This window comes from Brugia malayi, assembly GCF_000002995.4.
Source record: "Brugia malayi strain FR3 genome assembly, contig: Bm_v4_ChrX_scaffold_001, whole genome shotgun sequence".
Taxonomy (NCBI): Eukaryota; Metazoa; Nematoda; class Chromadorea; order Rhabditida; family Onchocercidae; genus Brugia; species Brugia malayi.
In genome coordinates, this window is record NW_025062479.1 from 593927 (window position 1) to 617757 (window position 23831).

At 30.3% G+C, this 23831-nt stretch overlaps 6 protein-coding genes across 7 annotated transcripts; 3 read left to right on the plus strand and 3 right to left on the minus strand.

Annotated features, from left to right (window-relative positions):
* Positions 1 to 6246: 6246 nt before the first annotated feature.
* On the plus strand, positions 6247 to 7813 carry Bm17878 (Uncharacterized protein; the record flags this gene model as incomplete). The annotated part of the gene is made up of 5 exons (XM_001902383.2): positions 6247 to 6364; positions 6471 to 6628; positions 6797 to 7135; positions 7454 to 7581; positions 7735 to 7813. The coding sequence occupies 5 exons, from the start codon at positions 6247 to 6249 to the stop codon at positions 7811 to 7813; spliced, it is 822 nt and encodes a 273-aa protein (XP_001902418.2).
* Positions 7814 to 8941: 1128 nt separating this feature from the next.
* Bm17879 (Uncharacterized protein) lies at positions 8942 to 10167 on the plus strand (the record flags this gene model as incomplete). Its single annotated transcript, XM_043073143.1, has 3 exons — positions 8942 to 9109; positions 9195 to 9358; positions 10071 to 10167. The coding sequence occupies 3 exons, from the start codon at positions 8942 to 8944 to the stop codon at positions 10165 to 10167; spliced, it is 429 nt and encodes a 142-aa protein (XP_042929077.1).
* Positions 10168 to 12632: 2465 nt separating this feature from the next.
* Positions 12633 to 14059, plus strand: Bm10140 (repeat motif-containing gene, putative; the record flags this gene model as incomplete). Its single annotated transcript, XM_043073144.1, has 5 exons — positions 12633 to 12705; positions 13189 to 13374; positions 13573 to 13658; positions 13771 to 13909; positions 14049 to 14059. 5 exons carry the CDS (start codon positions 12633 to 12635, stop codon positions 14057 to 14059), a joined length of 495 nt encoding a protein of 164 aa, XP_042929078.1.
* A 1528-nt stretch (positions 14060 to 15587) lies between these two features.
* On the minus strand, positions 15588 to 16008 carry Bm9128 (Uncharacterized protein; the record flags this gene model as incomplete). Its single annotated transcript, XM_043073145.1, has 2 exons — positions 15588 to 15755; positions 15841 to 16008. The coding sequence occupies 2 exons, from the start codon at positions 16006 to 16008 to the stop codon at positions 15588 to 15590; spliced, it is 336 nt and encodes a 111-aa protein (XP_042929079.1).
* A 1128-nt stretch (positions 16009 to 17136) lies between these two features.
* On the minus strand, positions 17137 to 18702 carry Bm10142 (uncharacterized protein; the record flags this gene model as incomplete). The annotated part of the gene is made up of 5 exons (XM_043073146.1): positions 17137 to 17215; positions 17369 to 17496; positions 17815 to 18153; positions 18322 to 18479; positions 18585 to 18702. 5 exons carry the CDS (start codon positions 18700 to 18702, stop codon positions 17137 to 17139), a joined length of 822 nt encoding a protein of 273 aa, XP_042929080.1.
* A 1609-nt stretch (positions 18703 to 20311) lies between these two features.
* Positions 20312 to 22246, minus strand: Bm12098 (Uncharacterized protein; the record flags this gene model as incomplete). 2 transcript variants are annotated; one of them, XM_043073147.1, is made up of 6 exons in its annotated part: positions 20312 to 20414; positions 20571 to 20689; positions 20953 to 21285; positions 21430 to 21566; positions 21681 to 21799; positions 22164 to 22246. In XM_043073147.1, 6 exons carry the CDS (start codon positions 22244 to 22246, stop codon positions 20312 to 20314), a joined length of 894 nt encoding a protein of 297 aa, XP_042929081.1. The 2 variants fall into 2 exon arrangements, with proteins under 2 accessions (XP_042929081.1, XP_042929082.1); XM_043073148.1 differs by having other exon boundaries at positions 21430 to 21587.
* Positions 22247 to 23831: the final 1585 nt, after the last annotated feature.

Here is a 23831-nt window from a genome sequence, read left to right on the forward strand (position 1 = left end):
TAGGCGCTTAGTTATATCCAAAATTTGCATGATAAAATAACGGATAGGAAATCAGGATAATACTGCTTCAGGTGTTCATACCTAAGAAATTTGAAGAAATGCAAACCTAGTTATTAAAATTGTGAACTCTTACCACTCATTCGCAATCCTTTAGTTTGGATTTAAACTTTAAAAAAAAGAAAATTCCTTGAAAATCTTTTAAAAAAGTTGATGAAAGCTTCATAAAGAAAAAAGATATTTAGGGCATACTTCAGCTATTCTGAAACGCCAGTTACTTTGAAAATTTACACTGAAAACGGTAAGCTCATGCAGTCTGCTTATAAACTTATTAGTTTGATTTTTTTTGTTCTTTTCATTAGAAATTTTAAACAGAGGTGAATTACGAACATCAGGCAGTTATGAAGTAACAGAACTGAAATTTATAATTACTTCTTTCATATTTATTATTCTGAAAAGCACTTGAATCCACCTTTGAAGTTCCTTTGCAATGTGTAATAAGTGGACAACAAAGTTAAAAAAGTCAAATGTTTACAAACCTATTTTGTTTATTTTCTTCATTTAATTCATACTAATTTTTCGTACAGTTCCTTTTCTTACTTTTTTCCTTTTCCTGAATCAGTTTCATTTCAGCATGAATTCCTTTAACATCAATTTTTATTGCTAATTGTAACAAAAAATCCTAACATTGGCAGAAAATTTAGAAGGAGAGCAGGAAAATAACGAAGGATTAAAAGTTGAAATGTATATAGCTATATCCAATTTGAACTATCACCTTCAAATTTCAATGAAATTCAATTCACAAATGAACTTAGTAGCAGCAAAATGAGTTAGAAATACTAGATGAATACTAAAACCACCTTGTCTATCTGTTTTTTGCACTGCTTTAAAAGTGATGCCTTATATATACAAAAAAAGTTACATCAAATTTTTTATTTCCTTGGAGAAATTCGAAAATAAATGAATAGCAGAATAAAAAAATATTAATTGAAAGATACAGCTGTGAAAGCACCAAATTTCTGCTATGGATTATAATTATTTAGCTTGATGGAAACTGAAATTATACAGAGGCAATATGATATAGAGGCGACAAATTATATTAAAGAATACCAATGAGATTTGTTTTGATAGAGTTCTGAAATACTTACGATTATAATGTTACTATTTCACTTCTTGAAACACACAATATTTGGGTAAAAATTGGCTATGCTTGAATTTTGAAATACAAAATTTAAAGCAATAAGCATGGCTTTAAATTATTATAAAAATAAAGCAAAATCTTCGAGTAGTCTTTAGAGAAGCAGTTGACTGATTTTGAAATCTTCATTATTTACATTCTTTCTTTAAAAACTCTAAATACTATTATTCTAAATTACTCATAATTTTCAATAATTCATCATCGCGTTGTTATTGTTCAAATCATTCACCGCAACCGAATGACCATTAGAACAAATCATTGTTAAAAAATGATTGTAATGATAACATAGACGAACGATTTATCAAACAGAGAACGAACTGTAATTCGCAATTAATAATAAGATTAATATTAATATAATAACTAGTATAATAATAATACTATCCTGCTGTAATTAATATAATAATATTATTAACCATTATTATTTTTATTACTGCTGCTATAATATTAATATTAATCACTAATAATAATAATGTTATTAGTAATATTGCTAATAATAATTATTGCAGGAATAATAATAATAATTATTATTATTTATAAATTATTATTATTATTGTGGCGACAATGTTATTTTTACAATTATTTAAATTCATGCAGTACTGCATTTCGGTTTTGATGTAATTAGATTTCAAGTCTTACCTGACTGATTGCTGCTATGTGATAAGCTAAGAGTTAGATATGGAATGGGAAGAAGTAATGTTAGAAACAAACAAAACTATTTGATTTTGTGATGTTAATTTTGAAGTTTAAAATCTGAGTACTGTCACTGTCTGAAAACTCTGAGAAGAGAAATAAGAGAAGTAACGAAAGAGTATAACAAATAACAACAAAGTTAATAATTTTTTATTTCTTTCCATTTCCTCTTTAATTCTCTTCGCTTTCCATTCTAACTCGTCCATCTCGGTTAATGTTCGATTTCTCATCAAATTCTGTTGGAACAATTAGTAAAAAAACAAGAAAATATCTCGGAACAACTAATTTAGAAATATTTTTGATAGCAGCGATGCCTCATTTTTTATTATTACAATAGAGTTTCTATAGAATTTTTACTCAAAAATATACAATAATTATTTGATAAAAACAAAATATGAAATTAAACATCTGATGCAGAATATATCCAAAGCAATGAATTTGAACTCTTTTCCACTCTTCCAGATTCAAACCTACACCCACCTAATATCAATTGATTTTGATAAATATATTATTATTATTATATACAGAGAGAGGTGAGAAAATTTCCAAACACAAAATATTTTCATCCGAATTCTAGTATTATCTTTTTTTAATAGCAATTATAACTTCTATTTTAAAAACACGCTTGATGGATGGATGTCTCAAATGTCAAACTACTTCATGCTGAAATATTTTTACAATGATTAGCTTTATCTAAACATCAAATGATTCATTTGTCATTTATCATTTAAATAAATGAAAGCGCATTTGATAATTTATGACAGCATTTTCCGATTTAAATAGATTTACATTCAAAAATCCGGAAAATAACGACAAAAGGAAACAAAACTATAAGTATAGTCAAAATTCTAATCAAAAAACAAATATTGAAAGGACATTTTAATATAATCAAAATTGCTGAACATTACTCGTTACCATTTTAGCGATGTAAAATAGCACACATTAAAATTTATAGCTATTGTTGTGACAAATCAGTCAGCAACAACAATGATTTTGAATTTTCTCGCAATACCTTCCTTTGAGCTTCGTTTCACGTAAATTTTTAGAAAACTATAAGGTGAGATTATGACTTCCAAGCTAACAAGGTAGTAATGTTACTTGCAATATTCTAATTTATTGTTTGATTTATTTATTTAGTTAAAAAGGCAATTTCATGAATCCATTATGACCAGTTCACAGAGCATTTTAAACTTGATTGGTATAATTCTGTTCTCCATTTATCTCCTTATGTGGTGACACTTGAAAGCTGTTATTATAGCAATGAAATACAAATCATCACTTCTTTTTTACATTTCAATCCAATCTATTTTGTTTAGATAATCACATGCTGCATTATGTATGAATTGTGTTATATTCCGATTCAATGAATTTGTAACTAATTGCTATTTAATGCAAATATTAATTCTTTTTTTCTTCATGACAGCTTTCTTTACAACAAATGTAATTTAATTACATTTTTTTCATTCATAAATTAAACCAAAAGCTCAGTTGTGATGCTTTTACAAATTTTTTTTTTTATTCTGAATTCTGAACATATTTTCAGTGCCTCATTATATCCAAAAGTTTTTTCTACTTGAACAAGGCTGATAATTGCAAATTAAAAGTGGTAAATTAAAATTAATAAGATGAAATGAATTATCTTGTACTTAAATGGTTTGCTTAGTGTATGTTAAACTAAAGATTTCTAATTACATTTGGATTAATTGTCGATCCAAACGTTGATATAAAGAAATTTCAAAACGTTCAGCATAAATCGCTTTTGGCATTTCAACAATTGATGCTATAGTTTCAAGAACTGCTGTAAGAATGACTCATCCATTTCAAATTGCGTTTTATTAATTTAAAATATTCTCTTCGTTTGATTTTCAAAACGGACAATTTTTAACTTATTTGATAAACAAATCTCTCAGATCACTTCATGCTAAATTTCAAGTAACAAATTTGATTAATGGAAAATAATTACAAAGATAAGGAAGGAATAATTCATTAAATAGCAGTAAAGTTTTTTCAACAAATTCAAATCAGTAGGATTAGTGACGTAGCGGTTTGAGTTCCTTTAGTGCATCCTAAAAAAGTGAGTGAAGTGTTATTTGATATCTTCGAGAAGAATTGAAATACCTGTAAGATGTTTTCATTTTGTAAACAATTTATACGTCAACATAATCAAAAAAAAGAAAAAAGGGAAAGTGGAAGAAAATGTAATAAGAATTGATTGGATGGCATTTAGAGTATATTTGTATTATGGAATATCAAATCACATCTGATCTATTTAGAAAATATTATTATATGTTTAAAAAATCTGCAATATGAAATCTTCTCTTTTTGCCACAAAAAATTATTCGATGATATCGTTGTTTCTCAATTTGATCTTTAGCAGATCTCAATCAGAATGTAAACTTAAATGCAAAAGAACACTTTCAAAAGCTACTATCTAACAATTTAACATCTAAATCATCTTAAACAGAATATGGCACAAATAAATATAACTCGAACTAAAGAACCTATTAAATTTTAAATGATATACAATTAAATATACTACAAAAAAAGAAAAATTTGACACGAAAATTAATATACGACAAGTATATGTGAAATAAAAATTTAACACAGTCAGATATTATTAAAAAAGCAGTAAAAGCATTTTCAATAAAAAATGTTTAGAAATATTAAACGAAATAACATAGACTTCAACTTTGATTAAGTTGTAGATAGTCCAACATTTTTAATTATTTTAGTCATAACTAATAGTTTTTGTTTTTTTTTTTTTTGTTCAAAAATTTCGAAAACTTCTGTTTATTGCTTGAAGTGATTAAGTTATAGATAGTCCTCTAGTATGTTAATTTTCCACGTATTAAAATTTTCTTTTCTTGTAGTACATTTAATTTTATATCACTTAAATTGTAATAGGTTCTTTAGCTCGAGTTATATTTATTTGTGCCATATTGTGTTTAAAATGATTTAGATGTTAAATAGTTAGATAGTAGCTTTTGAAAGTTTTCTTTTGCATTTAAGTTCTGATTGAAATCTGCTAAAGATCAAATTGAGAAACAGCGATATACTAATCTTTCATCATAATAATTGGATAGACTATGTGCAAGTTTATATATTGTTAAAATATATTTGCAAATTAGTTTAAAAACTTTTAAAGCAGCTAAAAACAATAGCTTTAACAACTAATAACATTACCAGCACAGTGACCCAATGACATTGCATGTTGGTCATGTAATGTTTTTATTCTTCGGTTAATTTAAATTACAAAATTGCAGGAAATATTAGAGTGCTAATAAGATTAATTCAATCTTCTTGGCTAAGGATAAATTAGCATTGCAGTACAGCTAAAAGGTGAAATATGCTGAATATTCAAAAAACATCGTTTGAAAAACTTTAGTCAAGTAGTGATAGCATGTAATTTTCCGCCAATAAATATCGGTACTGGAATTAATTTTAATCGAAATTTCCTATTAATAATAAAGGACTGTAAAACATTTTAATTAGCTTTAATTTTAAGAGATATTTTTTTAATAGCCACAACTTATCTGAATATCAAGAAAATCTTGGAAAGAAATTGTCATTTTGAAGAAATTTAAAATGTTGATAATAACTGAAAATATAAATCGAAATAATTGACAATAATAACATTAGAAATGAGTTCATTACCACAATATAAGTCATCCATTTAATTTCATATTAATGATCAATTAAAAAAGTCTCATTTGAGAACTCATGTGAAGAAATTAGCGAGCAAACGAATCATTCTGCCAATATTAATGCTAAAATACGTGCACACACTCCGACAGGCCATTTCATCCCGGTAAATACAAGAAAATCTTTTGGGCAGGAAAAGCCACAAAGGGGGTGGGCAAGTATTCGGGTAACAATCAAATTAGGAAACAAAACAGATTACTCAATGAAAATTTGCATATGTTCCGTCCTCTTAGAATAGTATATAACAAGCTCCAGTAGTCATTCACTTCATTATTTTCTCGGTGAGTGAGGTGGGTGTCTTTTCAAATTGTCTTTCTTTTGTTTCATCTCACGTGGGTTTCGAGTTGTCCGCGTAAATGATTTGTGTGTAAATAACGGAACTTTTTACGGAACTGAAAAGGTCAGATGAACTAGAATTTATTGAGAATCGACGATTGAAAATTTGCCCGCCATCTGATTGATCATTAGATCAGGGTAGAAGTAGTCGAAGTCTTCTCAAAATTGACATTCCTTAGCATCTGCTTTGCTGGACAATTCTAGTGGCCACCACTATTAGTTGTTTGATTTATTTTCTGAAGTATTATTGGCGGTATTTGTAACTTAAGAAAGTGACGACCTGTTAGAATTAATTTTGATATTATAATAATATTTAGTCTAGAATGGAATCCGAAAATAACAAGACCAGTGATGGATATGACCAAAGTTCCAATGGAGTTCCGCTAAAGAAAGATCCCAGAATTTGTGATTCGGCTAAGGTTCCGGCAGCTTTCAGTGAAGGTTACTGTTTTATGAATACGTTTTGTTTGCCTTCAACTGAAATGAGAATGTTTTTTTTTTTTTTTTTTTTGCTCATAAATATTGCTTCTTTTGTTGAAAATCTCAGGTGCACTGGTATCAATCGATCGTGAAAATTTGCCTCAACTTCTGGAGGTGAACAAGTTTCTTAAGGAGGAAATGTCACTCTTAAATACGCGGGCGCATATGTTGAAAAAGAAATTACCACCAATATTGAACAGTGAGGGGAATGATTTCACTGACGAAGTAAATCGTGTTCATTTTCCATTCATTTCTGATTTATTTGCTGTTAGCAGAGATGTCAATCTTAAATGTTAATTTTTTCCAAATGCATTTGACATTCAAGTGCATTTTGTAATGTAAAGAATTTTGTTGGCAAAGTTTTATCTGATCTTTTAACGTCCTCTTTTCTAGTTTATAAGAATGAAGGTAGAAATGGATAAAGAGAAGGCTCGGGCGAACAAATTGAAGGCATTATGGTTTTCTGAAGAGAAAAAGATCATTGAAGAAAGATCGAAATTAAAAGATGAAGAAGATGAATGGAAGGAGAAAATTAAGATGAAAGAAAAGCTTACATCCAAAGTGAACGAGCTTCATGAACAGATATTTGAAAAAACTGTTGGAGATGAATTGAACTTTATTCAGCATAATTTGTTGGTTGAAACAGATCGCTACAATACATTACGAATTGACTTTGAAACATTTGAACAAATTGTGCAACAAACTGAACAAGAGTTAAGCCATCAGGAAAAGGTTTGCCTTTTTTCTGTCAATTTGAATTAATTAATCACAGAAATATGATCTTATTTCCACTCTCTTTTTTCCTTTATATTTAATTTTTCTGTTTGAGTTGCTTTCGAAACAAACTGAATTAGTTATTATAACTGATAAAATTATTAAAATTGATAGGATTTGTCATAAAAATGATGTGTTCCAATGTGTTGTGCTGCCTCTTACCTATGTAAGGTTGTTGCTTTGTTATATTAATAAACTTGAATGAATCCTTCGATCATTTATCTCGATTGAAGTATTTTTTTTTGTTTTTTTTTTTTTTAAATACATCTTTTTTAGACCTTTGAAGATGACCTGGACCAAATGCAAATCATGAATGCAATGGCGCTAATAGAGCGTGACCGTACAATTTGCACATTGGTAAATCAACTGAAATGGATAACTAAAAGATCTATCCGAGCTCAAAGGTCGTGACCTTATTGGCAAGAACTTTCATTATAATCAAAATTAGTATAGGAAATTAAACCTATCACATTGACGAAGAAGTCAGTAAAGAAGTGAAAAATGCAAGTAGTAAAATTCATTTTAGTATATAATTAACTTTTACTGTATCAATTTAGTGAGAACCTGACAACAGTAGTGCACACTGGAACTCAAACTGTCACTGAATTCGAAACGATGTTCGACGATGAAATATAATTATAAATGAGATTATGTCATTTCCACTTGTATTACTATAAAGTAGCATATTTTAATCGATCGATGAAGCAAAAAATTGAAATAGTTTTGAAAAATAATCTCCTAGAATAATTATACGCAGCTCTCAATGCGAGTTTTACTTACTTTTGCCTCCACCTGTCGCTACTGAATTTGTGAAACCGAGTATATCCTTTGGGTCGATCGCACACGAAACTGGCCACATCCTAAGTTGTGGTTTATCTCCTGGGCCTAGCAAGCGTAATTGTGGCAGCGAAATCCTCATGTTGTGGGCTTATTTATTGTATCTTTCTTGTAGATTTGTGACTTTGCAAAACTAACGAAGATTGGGAGAAAAGAGAAGAAACTAGAAATGTAACGAATAAAACTGAATATTATGAGAAAAGCGAATTCTTCCTACCCACAAGAATGTGGAAAAGGAGCGATAGACAAATTGATTAAATTTCAAACGCTAAAAACTTGAAAATAATAATTTGATAATGGAAATGAAAAATACAAGGAAACCTAAACAGAATGCTCAATGAGTGTGTCCAAAATTTGCATATATTCCGGAATAGTATATAAGAAGCTCCGTAATCATTCACTTCATTATTTTCTCGGTGAGTGAGGTGGTTGTCTTTCCAAATTATTTTTCTTTTGTTTCATCTCACGTGGGTTTCGAGTTGTCCGCGTAAATGGTTTGTGTGTAAATAACGGAACTTTTTACGGAACTGAAAAGGTCAGATGAACTAGAATTTATTGAGAATAGAGAGCTCAAAATTTGCCCGCTATCTGATTGATCATTAGATCTGGGTAGAAATGGTTGAAGGCTAAGAGAGCTTTTTTGTGGTTTACATACAGCAAATTTTCATCATTTCATGTGATTGAGTAGTCCTTTATATATCGCCGCCTAAATCCAACTTAGACTAAGTTCCACTCATTCTTTTCCGAACTTATCAAATTTGACAACACATTCCTTAGCAACTGCTTTGCTGGACAATTCTAGAGGATAACATCGTTGTTTGATTTATTTTCTGAAGAAGTATTAGTGATATTTGTAACTTAAGAAAGTAACGAATTTCTTTAATTTGGAAGAATTATGAAAGAAAGACGTGATGGCTTCAGTTTAAGATGGCATTCGAAAATTTCGGTTTTAACTCAATACCGTCCTTGCTTGAAACTATTCAGCAACGCATTGTTGAAATTGATGCGAAAAACGAAGAGCTTGAAGAAAAGATATCGGAGTTTGAGCAACGCGCCAGAATGGATGTACCGAATAACCAAGAAACACCGGAAAACGTAAGTCATTTTTAAAAAAAATTTAAATGCTAGAAATCAGAATTTGCATGAAAAATTGAGATTTATTCCGAAAACTTAATTTTAGATGCAGCAAAATCAGTCGGATGGTAGTGATTCGGATGAAGAAATTGAAGAATTCCTGCGTGAGTTGTACGCATTTAACGGCGAAGCGCAGGCGAACGGATTAGCACCAGCGGATGCAACGAACGCAGCGGATGCAACGAATGCAGCGGATGCACAAAATCATCAGTAGTTTTCCTTTATTTCATGGATTTCCCTTTTTAAGCATACCTGAAATTGTAAGTGCTACCAAAATATTGTTTATGATAAATAATGTTACAATTTCTCTATCCAGCAGTTTTTTCCTTCGGTGAAATTTTGTGAACTCATTTCTAAATTTGGTATTAATCTCTCAGTAATTTCTGTTGCGAAGTAGCAGGTTTGGTTTCTCTCTATTTTATTTCTCGAACATTTTATAGCTAATCTTAGGTATTATGGGCTGTTGCTAATCTCTTCCATTATATCCCCTTTACGAATTACTGGAAGGATCGCATAGCACATTTCGAAGTTTCATTTAACTCATTGTGGTTCTCTCACTATTTTAACGTCGTAATGGGGTGTGGCACTTCTCACAGCAATTTAGCGCATAATTGAAAACGAACTACTTAATGTGGTTCAGTGTTAAAAACGGGCAGTATTCCTTGACCGGTTGGTGTAACGTAAGTAGCGAAGAATGCTAAGATTTAATGGATTCATAGTTATTCAAATATTTGTAAATTAACTAAAATTGATGACACAACCAGTTCAAAGATGTGAGTTTGTTGACAAAAACTTTCATTATAATCAAAATTAGTATAGGAAATTAAACCTATCACAATGACAAAGTGAGCAAAGAAATAGAAAGTGCAAGTAGTAAAATTTCATTTTAAATATATCATTGACTTTCATTGCATCGATTTAGTGAGAACTTGACAACAGTAGTGCACACTGGAACTCAATGTCACCGAATTCGAAATGGATGTCCTCTAGCGAACGCTATTTTTGACGATGAAAGATAAACAGATATGAGATCTATGTCATTTCTGAATGTATTTTTATAAATATTTTAATCGATAAAGCGAAAAATTGAAATGGTTTTGAAAAATAATTTCCAGAGGTAATAATCTTCCAGAATTTGCTGGTAAGCACTAGTGAAATAGTGAAATGACCGATCGTATCGCGGAACTCGAAATAATCTCGCAAACCTCCAATTAACTTACATAATATATCAAATAAAGTTGTATATAGTCCATAATACTAAAATTTGTGTTAATTGGACATTGGAAATGTAAAACTGTTTCAAATTGTATCATGCAAGCAGCATTATTTCAACCTCATCTTTAAGTAAGCTTACCTGCTTGTCCAGATATTTTCAACTGATAGTAAAGATATGTGCATTGTTTAGTATACTAAAAACTACTTCTTTGTTCCAAATCAAATTTGCTTGCAATATCGAAATGTTGTAAAAGTCTTCTAAGCTGATAGCTTTTCATTCTTTAAGTATAATATTAATACCCGTCCCTTACTATATAAAGAGCAAAGATCATCTGATACCCAAAAAAAAATTATTAAAATGAGCGAATGAATCGTTTATCGGCCAACTTTGCCAACCATTAATGAGCGGTTAACATTAGCATAGTAATCAGTTTCAAAGGTTAGTATTTAACAAAAAATAAATTTGACGCATAGATCTAGAAAAAAGTTAAAAGGAAACAAGTTTTTATTATATACATGCCCGGTAAACTAGTCCCGACAATGCTATAATTATCTCTTTGGTTCTGTGATTTAAAATGGATTAGGATTTTTTAAATATAAACTATAAATAATTTTCAAAATATTCATCAGTATGTTAGCTGCCAATGAATTATAATTAATAAAAAAGCGAAAGAATTTCTTTGATTGCTCCGCTGAATGTTGTTGTCAATAATAAGTTAATATTTAGAAACTTTAAATTTTCAATTCTTGCTGGCATTTTTTTATTTTTGTTATTAAATATTAATAAGTAATAAATTATATTGAAAGGTGAATGTAAAATGATTCTTTTTTGTCTCTTTTTTATAATTATTAAAGTTATATGTGACCTTTTTTATTTTATATTTTTTGTTGATTTTAAGGTAACATTCTTTGCAAATGACATTTGAGTAAAAAAATTGTGGAAATTATAATTTCTGATTCCGATAAACAAAACATGATCGGTGAAAGGTCAGTAATAAACAGTGTGAGAAAAACATTTTATTTGCTTATTAGCTATATAAATCATATATCATTAATGTTCAGAATTTTTAAGCATAATTAATGCAAAATAAGAACTAAATGTTTAATAAACAATTTATATGATAAAGAAAAAATGAAGCAAAATAAACTGGAACCTATTGAAGCAGAAAATGTTCTGTTTTTTAATCCAAAATCAGAAAACTAAATGATTAGAAAATTTTTAAATTTTCAATATATTTTTGGAGAAAATAAAATATAAAACTAATTAAGTTAATGCTGAAAAATGATATTTGAATTCAAATGCTTAAATTTGACATATTTTATTTAAATTGTAGAGACAATTGATCCATATTTTTTATTAATTTATACACTTTTATTTTTGATGACAAATGCTCTAAACTAGGCCGCTAAACAAAAGCAACAGTTAACTTATTGTAAGATCGGATTCTTTGGTGCCTCTGTCCGAAAAAGATCACTCAAAACTCTAAAAGAATTTTTAGGTAAAAACAAAAAAAATCGGTCAATAATTAATTTTTTTTTTTTTTTTCAAAATAATTGCAGAAAAACTTTGTTAAATTGAAATACTAATAAGTAGGTACTTATGAGTTACTAAACAATATGTTATTGCACTGCTCACTAAAAATTCTTCTTTTAGAGTTTTAGAGATTATTAATCAGTCAGTTGCTAAAAAAATGATTTCTGATCAGCAATGTTAAGAATTAGACCTTTGTGCTATAAAATTTCTTTGCGTTTGCACACACACAAGCAAATAAAATCTTTTGATTCTGAGCTTTATGACAAACTGTTTGCAACAGATTAAATGCAAATTTTATTGTTCACGTTGACAGCATCTTACCGATAATATTATTAGCTTTTTTTTTATGTATAAATAGATGTAAGCTATAAAATGCAACAATTTTTCAGATAATTTTAGATAATTTCAGAGAATTTTCAGATTTTTTCTTCCTTTTGAATTCACTCATTGTTTCAAATTCTTTGCGTAAGATTCAGTCCAAAGTAATAGATTTTATGTTTGAAATTTTATCGCATAAGCATTAAATGTCACCCCACCATAACATTATGCCTCATATAGCATTCTGTTCTCGATGGCAATCTTGGTTCTGTCCTTGATGACAATCTTGGCTTTGTCTTTGTCCTTCTCTTCGTTTACTTAGCAATAATATGTAGTACTGATGAATGTGTGCTGTTTTTCAGTCAAAAATTTAATTAAAAATTTGTATATGTCTATAATAATTATATAATCAGAGAAATGGTTCTGAAACTTGCAATATTGGTTATTGTCGTTCTGTCCACCTGCGGTATGAGAACATTTACCACTAATGGTAAAATTTCTATAAATGCTTAAATATTATTGCTATAAAGTTTTCTATCAATTAAACTATCTAAAAGATATTGAATGTTTGTTGCAACAAGAAATTTTGCTATTTTTCGACGAATATATTGAAAAATTAGAAATAACTACAGTAGTATTTCAATGATACATCGAAAGGAATAGTAAAAGGGACTGAACTTATACTCGTTGAACATCTAAGGCTTATTAATGGTAAGAGGCCTATCTATCTGATGGATTATTCATAACCGATTACTGGCCAATATTTTCAGAAGAATAGTTTTTTGCCTAATGTTTCTGCTGAAAACCCTTTGTATGTTGCCGAAACTTTTATTTATAATATCATAATTGAATGAATTTAATAAATATGAGATAGTAATTAAGAGTCAATTTTTATTAAGACTGTATCAGTAGTTATAATAGCATTCAATAAGATCATTATAGTCGTATCGTTTTTTCCTTTTTCTTTTTTTAGAATATCAACCAGTAAGATGTCAACGATTAACATACAGAGAAAATAGTTACGTTGGTTACAATATGAAAAATGGTAAAATACGTGGTGTAGGTAGCACCGCTTACCTGAAATGTCACCTTTATCACAACCTTTATGGCAATAATGTCACTACATGTTCTTTTGATGGAATATGGCGACCAAAGCTTGGTTACTGTTTCATTTCATTTCAATTATTAAATTCTACTCAATGTTGATGTCATTCTATTCACTATTTAATTTATATTTTATTGCAAGAAATATTGTTCATATGTCATTGTATGATTATTATCTTGCAATCATGAAAGAATTATTTGTGTAATGCTTGGAAAAGAGTAAGGTTAAAAATTCTCAAACCCTTAATTTTAGGTGTTTGCAAATTGAAACCACAATACGATGGAAACTTTTGCAAACCATATGGATCCGACAGACAACCATTATTGAAATACAGTACAGTAAAGCCTTTTCCATCTATCATTGTTGCACCATTAAGTGTGAACTTTAATTTATCGCTTTCATCTATTTTGTCTTCTATGAAACATTTTTTGTAAAATGTGAAATTTTCAGTCACTAAAGACTAGACGTGGTACCCTAATAACCATTAAATGTCAACCTGGACAACGTCTTTATGGTAGTGCAATATCTAAATGCACAGATGGCGTGTGGAAGCCAATTTTGGGAATATGTGCTGATAAGAATAAAACGAGTAATTAAAATTATTATTTTAATTACTTGTCAATTAGTCATAAAAAATCTTTTGTTGCCTTATTTTCAATTCCAAATTAGAGTTATTAACTTTATTGGAATTTTGATTCCTTTCTTCCAAAAGTTGGAAGTATTTTCAGGAACTGAATAAACCAAGAAAAATATGCATGAGTAAAGAATGGGTCGCGAGTTGATAGTTCCATTACTTCATTGGACTCTGAAAAAATTTGATTGATTTGTTGATAAAAATATCGTTAATTGTCGATCAGAACTTTTTCACGTTAACTAATTATAATGTATACAAAAAAAAAATGTATTAAATTTTTTGGTTGATAAAAACATCTTAAATAGCTTCTGATTCTACCTGTATGAAATTACGCATGAGTTCCATAATTGGTCATATTTAAATTGCTTTGGCTAGCTATAATTCCGTCGCGGACTGAACTTATGCATATTTTCGATTTTCGATAATGTAATAAACCAAAAGTTTCATCGAAAAATTACAATCCTATTGTCTCATTCATTTAGCCATGTAACACATTTCATTTTCATCTTAAGTAATCGACATTCTAGGAAAATTCTGATTTTTACATTTTAGTTGTTTAAAGAATAGTATATCGATGGTTGGTGTTACATTCCTCTATCAAAAAGCGCATTTGTGTCACAGTATTTAATTAACAATGACATTAATTGTTTTACTTACTGTTCCTTTACTTAAAAAAAGTGTCTTAATCTTAAAAATTTTTTATCTTGAAAGCAATTATGCAAAAATTTCCATTTTTCCTGATTTGCTGATTAAAAGAAAATCCGGTTTTTGATGTGTCGTTAAATAAATAAATAAAGCGGTTGATTCATATCCCTTCTTAAGTTGAAGTAATTTTACGCAAAATACAAATTAAACATTTGATTATTTGATAAAATTTTCCAGTATTAGACAAAATTGTTATTCAGGTCTATTTTAAAACTTTAATAAAAAAATTTCCTAAAAACTTCATTCATACTTGAAATAATTAAAAATCAATCATTTACGCTATTTTTATGACAATAAGCTAAAACTACACTTTAAAAAAAAACATAGTGTGCCGGCTTATTTTAAGTTTAGATTGTCGTTTGGTTTTTTTTCTGCAATTTTTATTTATTCATTTTATATTTGTACTTTTTCTGAAATAATCACTCTTGAAATCTCGACATTTTATTTGTATTTATCAGTTGCGAAAAATACTAATCCTAATATTTAAGAATAAAATAAGTTAAAGTTTTTGAATATCTCCTAGATCACAATTAAATATTTTTAAATCTAGCTGCAAAATTTCCTCAACTTAAATAATTCTTTTTTAGTTCAGAAAATTTGCCCTTTTTAAAATGCTTTTTTTCTTTTTTTTATGGAGGGAAGGATGATTGTTTATGTTGCTTCATCCTCCTCCTCCCCCTAGCCCATAATACCTAAGATTAGCTATAAAATGTTCGAGAAATAAAATAGAGAGAAACCAAACCGGCTACTTCGCAACAGAAATTACTGAGAGATTAATACCAAATTTAGAAATGAGTTCACAAAATTTCACCGAAGGAAAAAACTGCTGGATGGAGAAATTGTAACATTATTTATCATAAACAATATTTTGGTAGCACTTACAATTTCAGGTATGCTTAAAAAGGGAAATCCATGAAATAAAGGAAAACTACTGATGATTTTGTGCATCCGCTGCATTCGTTGCATCCGCTGCGTTCGTTGCATCCGCTGGTGCTAATCCGTTCGCCTCCGCTTCGCCGTTAAATGCGTACAACTCACGCAGGAATTCTTCAATTTCTTCATCCGAATCACTACCATCCGACTGATTTTGCTGCATCTAAAATTAAGTTTTCGGAATAAATCTCAATTTTTCATGCAAATTCTGATTTCTAGCATTTAAATTTTTTTTAAAAATGACTTACGTTTTCCGGTGTTTCTTGGTTATTCGGTACATCCATTCTGGCGCGTTGCTCAAACTCCGATATCTTTTCTTCAAGCTCTTCGTTTTTCGCATCAATTTCAACAATGCGTTGCTGAATAGTTTCAAGCAAGGACGGTATTGAGTTAAAACCGAAATTTTCGAATGCCATCTTAAACTGAAGCCATCACGTCTTTCTTTCATAATTCTTCCAAATTAAAGAAATTCGTTACTTTCTTAAGTTACAAATATCACTAATACTTCTTCAGAAAATAAATCAAACAACGATGTTATCCTCTAGAATTGTCCAGCAAAGCAGTTGCTAAGGAATGTGTTGTCAAATTTGATAAGTTCGGAAAAGAATGAGTGGAACTTAGTCTAAGTTGGATTTAGGCGGCGATATATAAAGGACTACTCAATCACATGAAATGATGAAAATTTGCTGTATGTAAACCACAAAAAAGCTCTCTTAGCCTTCAACCATTTCTACCCAGATCTAATGATCAATCAGATAGCGGGCAAATTTTGAGCTCTCTATTCTCAATAAATTCTAGTTCATCTGACCTTTTCAGTTCCGTAAAAAGTTCCGTTATTTACACACAAACCATTTACGCGGACAACTCGAAACCCACGTGAGATGAAACAAAAGAAAAATAATTTGGAAAGACAACCACCTCACTCACCGAGAAAATAATGAAGTGAATGATTACGGAGCTTCTTATATACTATTCCGGAATATATGCAAATTTTGGACACACTCATTGAGCATTCTGTTTAGGTTTCCTTGTATTTTTCATTTCCATTATCAAATTATTATTTTCAAGTTTTTAGCGTTTGAAATTTAATCAATTTGTCTATCGCTCCTTTTCCACATTCTTGTGGGTAGGAAGAATTCGCTTTTCTCATAATATTCAGTTTTATTCGTTACATTTCTAGTTTCTTCTCTTTTCTCCCAATCTTCGTTAGTTTTGCAAAGTCACAAATCTACAAGAAAGATACAATAAATAAGCCCACAACATGAGGATTTCGCTGCCACAATTACGCTTGCTAGGCCCAGGAGATAAACCACAACTTAGGATGTGGCCAGTTTCGTGTGCGATCGACCCAAAGGATATACTCGGTTTCACAAATTCAGTAGCGACAGGTGGAGGCAAAAGTAAGTAAAACTCGCATTGAGAGCTGCGTATAATTATTCTAGGAGATTATTTTTCAAAACTATTTCAATTTTTTGCTTCATCGATCGATTAAAATATGCTACTTTATAGTAATACAAGTGGAAATGACATAATCTCATTTATAATTATATTTCATCGTCGAACATCGTTTCGAATTCAGTGACAGTTTGAGTTCCAGTGTGCACTACTGTTGTCAGGTTCTCACTAAATTGATACAGTAAAAGTTAATTATATACTAAAATGAATTTTACTACTTGCATTTTTCACTTCTTTACTGACTTCTTCGTCAATGTGATAGGTTTAATTTCCTATACTAATTTTGATTATAATGAAAGTTCTTGCCAATAAGGTCACGACCTTTGAGCTCGGATAGATCTTTTAGTTATCCATTTCAGTTGATTTACCAATGTGCAAATTGTACGGTCACGCTCTATTAGCGCCATTGCATTCATGATTTGCATTTGGTCCAGGTCATCTTCAAAGGTCTAAAAAAGATGTATTTAAAAAAAAAAAAAACAAAAAAAAATACTTCAATCGAGATAAATGATCGAAGGATTCATTCAAGTTTATTAATATAACAAAGCAACAACCTTACATAGGTAAGAGGCAGCACAACACATTGGAACACATCATTTTTATGACAAATCCTATCAATTTTAATAATTTTATCAGTTATAATAACTAATTCAGTTTGTTTCGAAAGCAACTCAAACAGAAAAATTAAATATAAAGGAAAAAAGAGAGTGGAAATAAGATCATATTTCTGTGATTAATTAATTCAAATTGACAGAAAAAAGGCAAACCTTTTCCTGATGGCTTAACTCTTGTTCAGTTTGTTGCACAATTTGTTCAAATGTTTCAAAGTCAATTCGTAATGTATTGTAGCGATCTGTTTCAACCAACAAATTATGCTGAATAAAGTTCAATTCATCTCCAACAGTTTTTTCAAATATCTGTTCATGAAGCTCGTTCACTTTGGATGTAAGCTTTTCTTTCATCTTAATTTTCTCCTTCCATTCATCTTCTTCATCTTTTAATTTCGATCTTTCTTCAATGATCTTTTTCTCTTCAGAAAACCATAATGCCTTCAATTTGTTCGCCCGAGCCTTCTCTTTATCCATTTCTACCTTCATTCTTATAAACTAGAAAAGAGGACGTTAAAAGATCAGATAAAACTTTGCCAACAAAATTCTTTACATTACAAAATGCACTTGAATGTCAAATGCATTTGGAAAAAATTAACATTTAAGATTGACATCTCTGCTAACAGCAAATAAATCAGAAATGAATGGAAAATGAACACGATTTACTTCGTCAGTGAAATCATTCCCCTCACTGTTCAATATTGGTGGTAATTTCTTTTTCAACATATGCGCCCGCGTATTTAAGAGTGACATTTCCTCCTTAAGAAACTTGTTCACCTCCAGAAGTTGAGGCAAATTTTCACGATCGATTGATACCAGTGCACCTGAGATTTTCAACAAAAGAAGCAATATTTATGAGCAAAAAAAAAAAAAAAAAAACATTCTCATTTCAGTTGAAGGCAAACAAAACGTATTCATAAAACAGTAACCTTCACTGAAAGCTGCCGGAACCTTAGCCGAATCACAAATTCTGGGATCTTTCTTTAGCGGAACTCCATTGGAACTTTGGTCATATCCATCACTGGTCTTGTTATTTTCGGATTCCATTCTAGACTAAATATTATTATAATATCAAAATTAATTCTAACAGGTCGTCACTTTCTTAAGTTACAAATACCGCCAATAATACTTCAGAAAATAAATCAAACAACTAATAGTGGTGGCCACTAGAATTGTCCAGCAAAGCAGATGCTAAGGAATGTCAATTTTGAGAAGACTTCGACTACTTCTACCCTGATCTAATGATCAATCAGATGGCGGGCAAATTTTCAATCGTCGATTCTCAATAAATTCTAGTTCATCTGACCTTTTCAGTTCCGTAAAAAGTTCCGTTATTTACACACAAATCATTTACGCGGACAACTCGAAACCCACGTGAGATGAAACAAAAGAAAGACAATTTGAAAAGACACCCACCTCACTCACCGAGAAAATAATGAAGTGAATGACTACTGGAGCTTGTTACATACTATTCTAAGAGGACGGAACATATGCAAATTTTGGACACACTCATTGAGTAATCTGTTTTGTGTTTCCCAAGTTGATTGTTACCCTTCTACTTGCCCACCCCCTTTTGTGGCTCCTCCTTAACAAACTGTCCAAAAGATTTTTTTATAATTTACCGGGGTGAAATGCCCCTTTTCCCCTGACTTGTACACACGCATGTATGTATGTATATGTGTGTGTGGGAGAGAAGGCATTTACTTCACGTGTACTACCTACTACCCACTCACAACTTTTTAGGAAATGAATAAATTATCAATGTTCAAGGTGGAAATTTACAGAGGAATTTGATGGCGGCCTTTCATCATATTCGTTTTACTGCCGCTTTTAAAGACTTGTGTAATTGGAATGGCCAATTTGGATTTCCTTGGCCATTGTTTTAAATATCGTTTAATGATTCAAAATTGGCCAAAGTGTTTCACGTGTAAATGAGGTTTCAAGCAACTTTCATTCTGTTAAAGTTCAATTTAATTTACTTTTAAATTTTTTCGTTGATTGTAGCATGAAAAAAATAAGTTTTCGGTGTTTTCTTTTTTATCATTCACTGAATCTGTTTTGAAGTTTCATGCTAGGATGGATAGATCTGTTATGTCGCTAAGTCTTTTGTAGTAGTAACTTGTAACCAACGATTGCACTCTAAGTCTGAATAAACTTTCTACACTAAGGTATTCCAATTTAGTACCTTTGCAGATTTATTCTTTCAAACTGAAGCTTTGATTTCTTTTTATTCGTTAATCGCTTCTTGTAATCGGTTGTAATCATTTTCGGTATTCATTTCGAATTATCTTAAAGTCTTTTTCAATCGTCTCGCATTTAAATCAAGTATCCGTTATAGATTTTGAAATGTGTGACATCATTTTCTTGGAATGAGATTTGCAATTTGAAATACAAATTGTGGACCAACTTGTAGGTACCAATCCACAAGATCACAAATTAAATTGCTGTTACTATTGAATATCGGGTAACATTCTTCGTTAACTATACTTTCGTATAATGAAGAGCACGGTCGGTCATTTCACTAGTGTTTCCTAGCAAATTCTGGAAGATTATAACCTCTGGAGATTATTTTTCAAAACCATTCCAATTTTTCGCTTTATCGATTAAAGTATTTATAAAAAAAAACATTCACAAATGACATAGATCTCATATCTGTTTATATTTCATTGTCGGACATATCATCATCAGACTGTGAACCATACGTTTCGAATTCGGTGAAAGTTTGAGTTCCAGTGTGCACTACTGTTGTCAAATTCTCACTAAATCGATACAATGAAAGTTAATGATATATTTAAAATGCATTTTCACTACTTGCAACGTCTACTTCTTTACTGACTTCTCCGTCAATATGATAGGCTTAATTTCTTATACTATTTTTGACTATAATGAAGGTTTTTGCCAATAAAACTCACAACCTTTGAACTCTGGCAGAGATAAATTCCAGTTGTTTGGTCAGTATGGATATTGTTAGGTCACGCTCATTTAGTGCCATTTCATGTGCATCTTTTATTCCATCCAACTTCTCTTTAAACATCTAGAACCATCATTCATCAAATTTGAATAATATTCATTAATCAACCTTACACAGGTAAGAGGCAGTACAGCACAGCAAAACGTTAAATCATTTTTATGACGATACAATTCTATAAATTATAGTAACTGATTCAATTTGCTTCGAGAGCAACTCAAACAGAAACATTAAATGCAAAGAAATATAAAGGAAGGAAGGGAGAGAGAGTGAAAATGAGATCATATTTCTGTGATTAGTTAATTCATACTAACAGGAAAAAGCCAAACCTGTTCCTGACGGATTAATTTCTGTCTAGCTTCTTCTGCAGATAGTTTGAGCTTGTTCACTTTACATTGTAGTTTTTGACTATGGATTTTATGTTTGATCAGCCGAGCAATTCCCAATTTGTTGTTATTACTAATGTCAGATAACAACTCACAACATTGTTTTACTATGGGATAAAGATTTTCATGATCCATAAGTTTTTGCTTCCACTCAGTTTTTTTAAGTTCAAATTCCGATTTTTGTTTCTCAAGGAGTTCCTGCTTTGATTTTCGTAATTTTTCCAATTCTTTTTGCTGAACTTTCGCTTTGTCCCGTTCTATCTGCATTGCTGCATACTAGAAAAGGAATTGCTCAAAATCAAAGAAAAATTTGTGAACAGATTTTTTACTTTGCAGAACGCTTGAATGTTACATATACTTGAAAAGAAAAAAAGAACAATTTAAAACTAAATAATTCAGTGGTCTTTAAGGCTCATTTACCATTTCATTAAAGTTATTTCTTTTTTTTTTCTGTGCTAATAGTATTAGGTCTCCCAGCCAACGTAGGTATATTTTCAACAAAGTTATGTTCTCCTTCAGATATTCGTTTCCTTTGATAATATCATTTATTTCATTCTCTGCAACCGAAGATTGTTGTTCTAAAATTTTCAGCAAAATAACCAACATTTATGAGCGAAAAAACATTCTCATTTCAGTTGAAGGCAAACAAAACGTATTCATAAAACAGTAACCTTCACTGAAAGCTGCCGGAACCTTAGCCGAATCACAAATTCTGGGATCTTTCTTTAGCGGAACTCCATTGGAACTCTGATCATATCCATCACTGGTCTTGTTATTTTCGGATTCCATTCTAAACTAAATATTATTATAATATCAAAATTAATTCTAACAGGTCGTCACTTTCTTAAGTTACAAATACCGCCAATAATACTTCAGAAAATAAATCAAACAACTAATAGTGGTGGCCACTAGAATTGTCCAGCAAAGCAGATGCTAAGGAATGTCAATTTTGAGAAGACTTCGACTACTTCTACCCTGATCTAATGATCAATCAGATGGCGGGCAAATTTTCAATCGTCGATTCTCAATAAATTCTAGTTCATCTGACCTTTTCAGTTCCGTAAAAAGTTCCGTTATTTACACACAAACCATTTACGCGGACAACTCGAAACCCACGTGAGATGAAACAAAAGAAAAATAATTTGAAAGAATACCTATCTCCCTCACCGAGAAAATAATTAGAATAAAGTGAATGATTACGGAGCTTCTTATATACTATTCCAAGAGGACGGAACATATGCAAATTTTGGACACAGTCATTGAGTACTGTTTTGTGTTTTCCAAGTTAATTGTTACCCGTATACTTGCCCACCCCCTTTTATAGCTCCTCCTTAACAAACTGTCCAAAAGATTTTTTTGTAATTTATCGGGATGAACTGTTGAAGTGTATGCATATATTTTAGCATTAATATTTGCAGAATGATTCGTTTGCTCGCTAATTTCTTCTTCATTGTCTTTCAGCTTTGTCCATTTTTTCATTGTTAGTAGTAAGTATAGAATTTTTGGCAGTAACTGTAGTGATACCTTAGTGATAATTACTTGCTTAGTCACTTCGTTTCAGCTTCTATATTTTTTTCTCTCAAAATGTCGTGATGATTTATTGCTTATTTTATTATCGCATTAGATATTGAGTTAAAACCAGTTTTAGCTAAAATATTAAAGATCAGCATTTTTCAAAAAATACTTTGCATGATCTTCATCAAGAGTCACGACTGCTTTGCTTTTTATTAAAAGCGAATTTCTAAAGATTTGAAATATTTTTTGAGCTAACTTCCTTTCCCCTACTTTTGATGCAAATATCAAAAACAATTTTCGGGAGATTTTTATCCTTGCATACTTTCGCTGATTGCTTTTTTCTAAAATTTTGCAGAAATGGAAATATGATTTGGTATGATAATTTCTAAAATCAATTGATGAAACATTTATTTTTGGACATCACGATGATTAATTTCATAAGCGTTAAAGGTAACCATAAGATATTCTACATGAAATATTTGCTGCAGCAATATTTGTTCATTTTGCAATAATTTGATCTGATAAAAGAAGAAAAACAAAAGTGAAATATGCAAGAATTTGCTTTATTTTTTCACCTCTACAATTACTGTATTATTGCTCTTTTCTTTCTGCAAACAGACTTTGCAGAAAGTATCAAAAGTTCATTTTATAGGTTTAATTGCTGTCGCCACAATGGCAAAGCTATAACGTAATGAACAAAGGCTATTGTTTTAAGTGATTTTAATCCGCTTTGTAACCTTAGCATTCAATAAAATCCCTCCCAATTTTCTTCCTTATAAAGCCATTCATTATAGTTCCTTGTTTGGTATGGCTTGATTGTGAGGTGTCTAGCTTGCTTATATCTTTAAATGTTTTATAATTAAGTTACATTTGTGTGTTATTTATCAATTCGTTATTGTAATGTTGTATAATTTGTAATGTTAATCTGTGGTTTAATTATCCAAGTTTGAGGTTTGAATAATAAAGTGTTTCACGAAGTACAGGTAAACAGTACAGATTCGAGAATCTACCAGTATCGAAGACAAAGAAATCAACGATCTGAACTATCAAGAAAGGAAACCTATTTTGTTTCACAAGGAAACAGGGCAGTAAGAAAGAAATACTAAATTTGCTTTCACAACAATTGCATTTTTATTTTCCAAACTAACAATTTCTGTTCAAGAATCCAATCAAATCAATGCTTATTAAATTGTATCTTGAAAAAGCCAGCCATATTTTAAATAATACAAATTTCGACAAAATTGCTCAAATTGTTTTGAATTTGAAATAGGAAGAATCCAATAAATTGTATGATAATAAGTTAACAT